Source organism: Colias eurytheme, chromosome 15 (genome assembly GCF_061535395.1).
Source record: "Colias eurytheme isolate Ceu_HAF_F1 chromosome 15, ilColEury1 Martin Lab GWU primary, whole genome shotgun sequence".
Classification (NCBI taxonomy): Eukaryota; Metazoa; Arthropoda; class Insecta; order Lepidoptera; family Pieridae; genus Colias; species Colias eurytheme.
The window spans coordinates 6,448,588-6,459,063 of NC_142994.1; the positions used below are offsets into that span (position 1 = coordinate 6,448,588).

At 33.1% G+C, this 10,476-nt stretch overlaps 1 protein-coding gene across 1 annotated transcript; it reads right to left on the bottom strand.

The window, feature by feature from the left end:
* Window positions 1–2,183: 2,183 nt before the first annotated feature.
* LOC149902348 (heat shock protein beta-1) lies at window positions 2,184–9,664 on the bottom strand. Its single transcript, XM_090109797.1, has 3 exons — window positions 9,275–9,664; window positions 3,520–3,700; window positions 2,184–3,076 (listed from the first exon to the last, which is right to left on the bottom strand). Exons 1-3 carry the CDS (start codon window positions 9,460–9,462, stop codon window positions 2,882–2,884), a joined length of 564 nt encoding a protein of 187 aa, XP_089965923.1. The 5' UTR covers window positions 9,463–9,664; the 3' UTR covers window positions 2,184–2,881.
* Window positions 9,665–10,476: the final 812 nt, after the last annotated feature.

Consider the following 10,476-nt stretch of genomic DNA (forward strand, 5'->3'; position numbering starts at 1 on the left):
TTCGCAACATTGGAAATTATGACCTGAAAATTTCATAACCACTGGCCTTAACATATATGAGTATATATGTAGAGTTGAAACCCATTTGGCAGCGAAGAGAATGCACCGCAAGTGTAATTAATAGGAAGCCATAGTTCGCAATTTGTTGCAAACAGTCATAAAGCTCAAGTGGGCTGACTGCTTTATGTGACAAATAGATTTAAGATTTTGTAAATTATTATGAACGGTATTTATGACGCGTGACTAATGGACTATTATTATTTATTAGTTGTTTTATTCGACTTACTTCATTATCGCGTCTGGAACTCCGGCTCAAAATTTATAATTTACTGTATGTACTATCAAAAATCGCTGTCTGGTAATGTGGCGTACTATGTTGTAAATTTTTATAACTGTTAAATTCCGTGATAATACCAAAATTTAAGGTGATTTAGGTATTATTTGACCATAAATAGATTTTGTCAATTGATGATAAATGATTCTTGCATTGTTTAACCTATACAAATACTTTTTTTTTTAACACAAATGAATATGTGTCTATTCTACAAATACAACCAAAACAATCTAATTCGAATGCTATTTAATATTTATATAAGAATAATAAAACTGACTCATTTTTGTCAAAATACACAAAAATAAACATAAATTTCCTACTATGTTTGTGCTCCGTTTTATATGGTTCGGAAATCCGACGCTTTGTAAGTGCTCTGTTCCATTTTATGAAATCAGCACTTTATTATAATCACGTAGCAGATGCTCATACGCCGGATATTTATAGCCTTATGAAAACATCTGCATTTTTTGTCTTCTCAAATTTAAAAAATAAATAATTGACCAAAACTAACACTATTATGTAACCCAATGCAAATTAGTGTTTGAATTAAAATATTTTTATCTGAATTAACTAATTTATCTTAGACTCAAACCAATTAGCGACAATGGAGTTTAAAGTATAACAGCTGACGTAATTAATTGATGACACTTAGAATGGTTTGGCATTTACCAAAGCTGATTCATAACTCTGAGTCAAATCCTAATTAACAGACATGAGTAGTGAGCAACAAAAATAATAAAAGTAACCGAATGTTTTAATAATTTAAAAGTATAACACCAAAAAAGTGGACAACGAAATCTTTGTCAAATTATTTTCACAGTACGGTCATACCTATTAGCTTCCGCTATACTTTACATAATATATACATATTACATAAGTCTATAAACACATACATGCCCGTATACCACCTTCATAACCTTGGAACAGTTGAAGCAGCGTATACACAATACATTTCAATTAAATAAACAAGTAACAACCATACCTGCCGATTAATTATTCATTACTTCTATGTAGGTACTTCAGTTTTTATTGCTCTACACCACGGGCACAATACTATCAATTACGTAAAATAAACAATATTATTGTAACATGTTCTCTGTTAACGTAGTAAAGTACCAATAGCACTACAGAGGTCATTTATTTCACATTTAACTAAATAAAATCTACAATAGGTAGTTAAAATTTCAAATCGTAGATTTTCAAGAAAAAATCCTCAAATAATATCCTCCTGTTTTCCATGTCTATTGTTCCAAACAAACAATACCTCTGTTTTATGTCAACTTCATACTTAGCTTTGCATATGTAGAAATAATTTTAACAATAGGATTTGGTCTTGTCTTGATCTTGATATTTAAGTAGGTAAATATTTTCCATCTAGCAACAAGTGCTAATATTTTTTTGCCTTATCAACTCATTTTATAAAATTACATTGTTCTAGATTATTGCACTCTGAATCACCTTGTACCGACAAGAATGTTGTTGATATAAACAATATTAATGAACGAAAAATCCAATATAATGGTAATGTGATTGACATTTTTTATATGAACTATATTATACAGGCTACTTGAACATGTAGAAAAAATAAAAAAATATTGCGTAGGAAATGCGTAGAAGAAGTTTGGTGGGATGATATATTTTTTTTTTTTAGATATAGACCTATTTCGGCATGAATAGAGCATTATAATTGGAATTTCCTTTTCTTATTGCCCAACGTAACAATGGAATATCCACCTATCGAGTCACTCATTTCCTGAGGCGGAAGTCCGACCTATTTATGACATCTTTGAGTTTGCGAAGACCAATATCTAATGTTCAATAATTTTTGGGAAATAATACACAAACTATATTTCGTTTATTATTTTATTGACATCTAAAATTTCTGTAACAATTTTGTACTAAAATATAAATGTGTTCAGTAAAAAGCTATGTATTGCAAAATGGTACATTATAACATTACACTTGCCTATATTAAGACTAATGTTAAAGTGAATGGACTTTTGTAAGTAGCGTTAAAGGCATTTTAGTAATTTACCTATTTTAATACATTTATGTCCATGAAAACATTGAACACGTTTATAAGCTCCGTGCCAAGCGGTCTTAGGCCGTAATTTGCTCTTATTAATTTGATGCGTTTCATAAATAATGGGTTTCCGCTCAACAACAATTCATCAAATAATAAGTGCATTTTATTCATTCATACCACTGAAACATCTAATAGAGTGAGAGAAATGCATGACAATATGCACAAATTTCTAACAATCACAGTGAAAGCTTCGACTCAAGTAAATATTAATATCAACAGTGCAAATAACAACTGTTCTCCTCTGCCACAGAATTCAGTATGTACTATAATATTAAAAAAACATTGAATAAAATTTATTAGTACATACTCGTTAATAAACTTTGAGATTCATTATGATTAAAATTCAAAAATAAATATCTCAAGGTCTTCAATACTCCTAACGTAAACGTAAAGAATTATAATAAATAATTAATTAACAGTAGTATGGAATAGCTGCTGTCTAGTAGACCGCTATGAGATTCTCAGTGCTTCTGGATAGGGATATTCCTGTCGGTGATAGCGAGCTGCGGCAGAGGCGCCTCCACGGTCAGCACACCATCGCGAGAAAGGGAGGACTTGATGGCCTCGGGGTTTGTGCCCTTTGGCAGTAGGAACTCTCTGTTGTACTCCCTGTATACTGATTTGTTTTCTGATTTCTCTTCGTGCTTGGCGTGGACCTGGAAAGATGGAATATCATCTAACATAATTTGTTCCTAAAACATGTTTATTTTATTTAATTAATGCGCATTTCTAAACTTCGTCAGAATGACCTTTTAAAATCATTTTCCGCTTCGTTACTTTATTGGGCTGTTAAGTACGATAAAATATTTATTGAGATAGCTACTTAAAACAGTTCAGAGAACTTTATCACCAAAACTTTATTACTCTTTACGAAAAAGCTATTAGGTACGTTACTAATACACAGGAGCCATCATGTTGCGGATCTTTGGCATTCTGCCTGCGTTCGAAATAATACTGAGGCATTGTTTGCACCTTGAATATGTAGTAAAAAAAAACAAATATCAACAGAAATTTAGGGACAATGTAATGGATTGCCAGCCTTGAATGATGAATAAATTTAAATGGTTTATTATTGACCGATTTCCAAGCGAGCACTTACCAATAATTTGTTATCGACGGTTTTCACGACAATTTCTTCTGGGGTGTATTGGCTTACGTCGAAACGGAGTTTCAGAGTTTTGCCATCACCTTCGTCTTGGATTAAGGGAGAGTTCAAGCTGTCCCAATGACTGGGTTCTGCTAACTGTCTGCCGTCACTGTGCTGTGAAGATGTGGTAGAGCTGGTGAAAGGAAAATAAAACTCATATGAATAAATATTTATAAAGCATTTTAGCTATACATGTTTCCATGTAAAATTTGTGCTTTGTTGCGCTTATTATAATTACTACTATCAACTATGTAGGTACTACACGATAGCAATGAGACTACAATATCAACACCGCATTTGGGTATTTTATTCGTTTACTTAAATTGATAAAATACTAAATGAGTGAAAGTGACCTTATGTAAATGATAAGTGGAAGGTGATAACCTTCGTTTACCAAATATAAGACATAGTAATCTACTTCATGTGATATATACAGTAGAACCTCGATAAGTTAAAGTCCAAGGGAAACACAAAATATTTTAAGTTATAGAGGTTTTAAGTTATCAAGGGTCTATCCATTTTTCACTGCTTCTATAGCTTTTAATTTATCAGCGTAGGTGAGGGTTGTTAGTTTTCTTTTTGGACTAATTTTAAGCCAGTTTTTTCACACAGTAAGTAAAGTGATGTTTCCAGGACAACGATCAAAAACTTATGATGCAAGGAAGTCGTTGTCATAAAGCTAACCGCCGCAAAGATTTGAAGAATTTCGATAAAGCAAACAATAGGTAATGTATTGTTTACGTTAACAATACATAGTTACCACGTGCAAGCAATAAATACCGAAACTTTTTGTTTTGACACTCTTTCAAAATGACTCATTGACAAAAAATTTTATGTAATAGAGGTTGTGGAAACATTTCTTTAAGTTATTGAGGGCCAATACAGAGATTATTTATTTAAGTTATAGAGGTTGCGTATTTTAAGTTAAAGAGGTTTTGGGCTCTGATGGGAAGGGAACATATTATTTTGTGAAGTTATAGAGGTTTTTATGTTATCGAGGTTTAAGTTATCGAGGTTCAACTGTATTCAACTTTTATTTGAATTCCCTTTAATTAAAGGGAATATTTGAATTCCCTTTAACGACTGTCCTTTGTACCAATTAATTTTAATTCTTTTTTTATTTATATTCGCATGTCGCCAGGGCAATGCTCCGTAGGTATTTTATTCGTAAAAGTTTTTATTCAGACCTATTTGCATTTGCAACAATCTGATAAGAAAGAAATTCAAATCATAAATGCATTGCGACATGCAACATTTTGGGAAAAGGCAGACATTTAATAACACTACAACATGAACTGTGTACTGATTGTTGTGTACAAATATGTGTTTATTTATAACGAACTGCCCACGCTTTTTAATCGCATAAATCACCTTAAATTATATGTTTTAGACCGGGAGATACTGACACAAAATTTCGAGTCATTTGTAACAGGATGGCGGTTCTACAGGGGTCTTAGTACGCAATGACAAAAAGAAAAACGATGGCGTGAACGCTGGTACCGGCGGCTTAGTCGCGTGGGCGTTGGTCGAACTCGTCGGAAAATAGCGAAAGTCAAACGATTTGTAACAGTATGGCACTTATTTTTCCTGTAAGTTTGAGGATCAACGAATATAAATACAAAATTTCAAAGATCTAGGTGTTGGAAATCTTCACTTATATAAATTAATACTAAATTAATTTTTCAAGTATGACAGCACTTTTTCCCCCTACTAGAAGTATGGCAAATATAATAATGGTCACATTTTATCAAATACTCTCCAAAAATCCAAATGCAATACTGGTACAAAAAGTTTGGCGAAATAAAAATTTTTTGCAGATTTTCGGCGGTATGGCGACCATTTGGAATCGACCGAAAAGTATGGCATGGCGATTTTCGTAAATGGCTGCACGACGATAGTTACCTGTGCAAAAGTTAGCCTGGTACAAATGGTTGAATGATTGTTTTATTTAAATCAACACATTCGCGTCGGTATGGCGGGCTGTAAGTCACACCGGAAAAGTATGGCATGACACTACCGCCTACTACTTTTTTATGGGCTATCGGTAAGTTCTAAAATTTTTGTGTTACAAATCGTTTGACTTTCGCTATTTTTCCGACGAGTTCGACAAACGCCCACGCGACTAAGCCACCGGTACCAGCGTTCGGACCATCATTTTTCTTTTTGTCATTGCGTACTAAGACCCCTGTAGAACCGCCATCCTTGTTACAAATGACTCGAAATTTTGTGTCAGTATCTCCCGGTCTATTTGTACTGTAACATCACGCGTATTGATTACGAACGTTTTTTTTTTTTATATAAAAATATCAATTTTGCTGGCACCGGGAAATAGCAATGAACTGTAATAACTTTGGGTTTATGGGAATATTAAAAAAAACTTACAAGTACGAATATGAATAATGCAAAATCATACTTATTAAAATAAATATTTTAAGGGTAACTACGTGTAATATAAACATGATAAATGTGTAATGTATATATTTTTAATTAAAGTTACGTACGTAACTATATATTTCTACTTTTTAGTTAATTATTTTATGTAAAATGTTGGAAAAACTCAAACGGAATATACTTAAGTAGGCAACTGAAGTTTCCGTATTATTTTTCGTGCAGGTTTTTTTTTGACATTGGATTGTTATAACTTTTTTTTAGGTAATAACGTCTTTACCTAAATTAAATGGTTAATGTAAGTAAAATATTTTCATCATGTAGGTAGATAACGTTATAAATTATAATGCACCTAACTACTAAGTGCTTGATATTTTTTTTTACCAAACCATAATATACAGTTCAAAGAATACAATCTTCGATAAGTCAGGTAACTAAGTACCTAGGTATGGTAGAAATATTAATATAATAATCATTATTAAGCCTATTTAAAAATATTGCTCCAAAATTATTTATTTTAGTGATGTATAAGTTATTATAGGTAGGTACTCAATTATTTATTCGGTTCGTAGCTGTAGGTGTCATCAAAAACCGATTAATGTTGAAGGTTTCGCAAACGTCAGAATATCAATACTTCACAGAGATCTGTGAAGCTAAGCTATGTGGTCACAGTATGTGGTATATTATCTAAGTGATAATTTTTCCGTGTTTATAATTGATCATGACAACACACAAGGCAACTGATGTCACGCCCGCGAGTGCACATACAAGGTTATTGTCAACAACATGATCTCACCAATATAATCCCAATATATCGATGTCGATCACGGTCAATTATCTACTTAAGATATGAGTTTTTACAACATTTTTGATACACTGTATTATAATTTTATGTGGGTTTATTATCATGTTTATAGCATAGCTAATACATACGATAGGCCAGTGTTTCTTATACGACTTAAATAAGTGCAGGTAGGTAACTCGTAGGTATAATCTGTGCTATGGCGTGTAATTACTAATTATTGCTAATACCAATATAGATACAAATCCCTTCACGTTAGTATAGTGCAAAGGTGTTTTATAATACGTACATATACAATACATACAACCCAGCATTTTACCTCTCTGAAGACTTCGTTACTCCTCCGGAGGAAACAGATTCGAAATTGTAAGACATGCAAAAGGCAATATTTTCTGTTAGTTTTTTTGAAACCATAACAATTGAAAGTACCTAAATAAAATATTATAAAAGCGCGAAGATTTCAGGATGGTATTACATAAATTTAAAAGGGATACGGCATATTATTAAGCATATAAAGCATAGAAATAGATCACCAATATTTAAACCTATTGGACTAGCATGACAGTTAAAAGGTTTCACTACACACAGACACAGTAACTCCTGGTTTTTAGAATAGGTTAATATCGTTGATAATTGTGTGAATATACCATAGAAATCTAAATAACAAGACACTAGAAGTCGTAAGCGTGCGTGACCTTGTCGCCACTCAGGTGATTTGCACATCACCAGTGCATTCGTCACTGTTCAGTTGCTCTGGAGACGTATGAGTGTATACATGGTGTGTTTCAGCAATTCCCATTGCGGAAATTCTTCCACAAGTTGTAATTATACTTATAAAGGAATAATATTTCATCGGAAAATATTTTTTTTTTTGAAATAATGCCGTTTTTCCTTAAAATTATAGAATATTTACAAGTATTACGAGTGTCACCATAGTAATCGAAATAACAATGAATGACACAGTCGACCATTCTTATTATCACGTTTGTTCGTATTGGAGCAAAAAGTCTCATATACTTAGGGATGTTATTCTAAAATAAACCGTAAATTCGTGCGTTAGGATACATATTCAAAAGCTTAATTTAATAGATAAGTTAGTTTTCACTAAAATCAAGCTGTCCAATAAAAGGCATAGTTTACTTGTGTGTACTGTTTAGCTTTCGGTTTGAATGTGTTGATTTTGGCGACAGCGGTTTTCATACGAATTATGACATTGTAGCACTTCTATGTGTCTTGTTATTTAGATTTCTATGGAATATACTTATTTGTGATAAGATAATACAAGGTTAATATATTTATTGAATGCATTGTGAATTTATACCAGATAAAAACTTCAATTAAGCTTTTGATCGTAACAGATTTGATGAATTTTAGAAACAATTTCAGAAATATTTTCTGTTTAGCCTTCGGGCGCGACCTGCCAACAACCTCATTTTTACATGACGCCTGAATGTTACATAATATACACAGAAGTCAACAACTGCCTGAACGCATTAATTTCAACTAGGTCGTATGGAATAAACATCATTTCAGCGGCAACATAAAGTTACGTAGGTACCTAGTCGGTTTCGCGCAGTATGGATAACTATAATAAAAATTGTCGTAAAACTAGTTATTTTATGATACCTGCAATTTGTTTACATAATACTGTTAGGTAACAGGTACGGGTACCTATGATATACAAATCATTATTCAGTCACCCAATGTGTTGTTATTTAGTTGGTCCGCTTGTTTCCATAGTACCCTGTAGGTACCACAGTCCTAAAATCGATATAATATAATATGGCTTTGATGATAATATTTGATTGTCTAATATATTATATTAAGCCATTTTAGTCGTGGATGCTTACCATTTTATTAAGTAGGTTTTATAATGAAAAACCTTTTGACATTTTTTGTATAGGTATAATACTTGGTATAATATCATTGATTTTCGATCTCATCGTGTGCCAATTTCATTTTATTACCGTGTGAAAACTGCTTCATTACGCATACAGTTTACATTCCTATTCTTTATAAACAATTTGCTCACGTTCGGAACCGCCGGCCGGCGCTATTTCTATTTATGACATCATCTCGGGTCGGGCTTACGTATCGCTGCACGCTTTAAATGGAGCCGACTGAGATGTCTGCAGTTGATGCCGTTCCGCGGAATGATCCCGAATAATGCCTTTTGAATAACAACTTTCGTGGAACCGTCGTCGAGGTCGTCCCAAGTGGGCGACTCTTGCGAAACCCTATCTCATTAATTCAAGATTCCCTTTTAGGAAACTTGAGCAGCAATGTTACTATTGCAGAATAATAATGTAACTGGAAGCTTAAGAATGAACTCGCCCACTTATGAAGTATCCAATATTCGTGGAATTGCGTAACGAATTCAAGATAATCGAGTTAACTGCTTTAAGTATAACACATGTTCATCCATATATGCGAAGTCAATTATTGAGAAATGAAATTACCGTCGAATGATTAATTTATTGGTTAGTAAGTTGAAATAAAATTAAATAGCGTAAATACCTTGTGGTGCTCTTAAAGAAGTTGTTGCTCTCTCTGTTCATCAATTCTGATCTGAACTTGCTCATTTCTTCTTCCATTTTGCGCATTTCGGCGTCAAATCTCTCCCTAATGCTTGAGAACTCTGTGTCGATAACTGAAAAATCTCCTAGCTTAATTGGAATATTCCTCTTGAGACCACTGTCAGCCATTTTCACGATTGTGTAGTGTGGAAACTGTTGAAACTAAACAAACACTGACGAAAATTGAAAAACGTCCTTGTGTAAACACAATTCACGATGTCGCTTTGCACTCGTTGGTAGACAAGGCAGGACTGATCATTAGTTGTCGACTCGGCGCCAGGGGGCTTGCGCACAGTTTTAAATAGCCTCACGTTCGAACGTCGCTACAAAGTCGCTCGGCGTCATTCGGCCCACACTATATTTCTCGCTCATTCCACATCTACTACTCACAACTCCACAAGTCACTCATCTTGAGCTCATGGTGTTAGAAACAAAGCGAGGAGGTGGTATCACCACGTTATTTAATCGTGATTCATAGTATCTGGATCGGTCTTTGCTGTATATGGCATTCATCTTCGATACAACACATTTTGTTATTCATTAAGATATTTATATCTGTGAATAGCAAGTTCTGTCGTTGGTATTATTTCTTAGAAAAATAAATGCCCACGTTCATCGTTGTGCCAATACTACGAAACAAACCTTATATGTCCCTAAATCCCTCGAATTTACACAATGACGTGTTTACTAATAACTTGTTTGTAGTTAGATATTTTATAAAACAAGAATCTTATTTTAAATATCTCAAACTTTCATGGTCTCTGACTCTACTCTGATTTCAAAATCGACAAAAAATATTTGGGAACTTCAAAATTAAATAAATATATACTTAAATCATAGTCGTTAAAATTTAATAAGTACCCCATGTAGCTAGTCAAAGTAAAACAAGCATTTCATGGAATTTCAAGTATTCTATGATGATAATGACGTCGCAGTTAGTTACGTCATTTTATCATATTTTACTGCTAATAGTAACGAAGGCGTTTGAAGGTTGTCTGACGAACGACCAAACGTCGTAACCTTCTTCTACAACCTACATATTGTGATGTTTTTTTTTAATAATGTGTTATTCTTATATAGGGATATTTCAAATTAATTATCTATCTTTTCCTTGTGGGTGTTCATTAACATTAATATGCCAAC

What these genes read in the sequence shown, in the direction of transcription:
- LOC149902348 (XM_090109797.1), bottom strand. Translation starts at nt 9,462, where the DNA reads ATGGCTGACAGTGGTCTCAAGAGGAATATTCCAATTAAGCTAGGAGAT. An exon ending in TTCTTTAAGAGCACCACAAG is followed by an intron (nt 3,701 to 9,274) that starts GTATTTACGCTA and finishes TCCTTTCACCAG; the next exon opens with CTCTACCACATCTTCACAGC. An exon ending in CCGTCGATAACAAATTATTG is followed by an intron (nt 3,077 to 3,519) that starts GTAAGTGCTCGC and finishes CCATCTTTCCAG; the next exon opens with GTCCACGCCAAGCACGAAGA.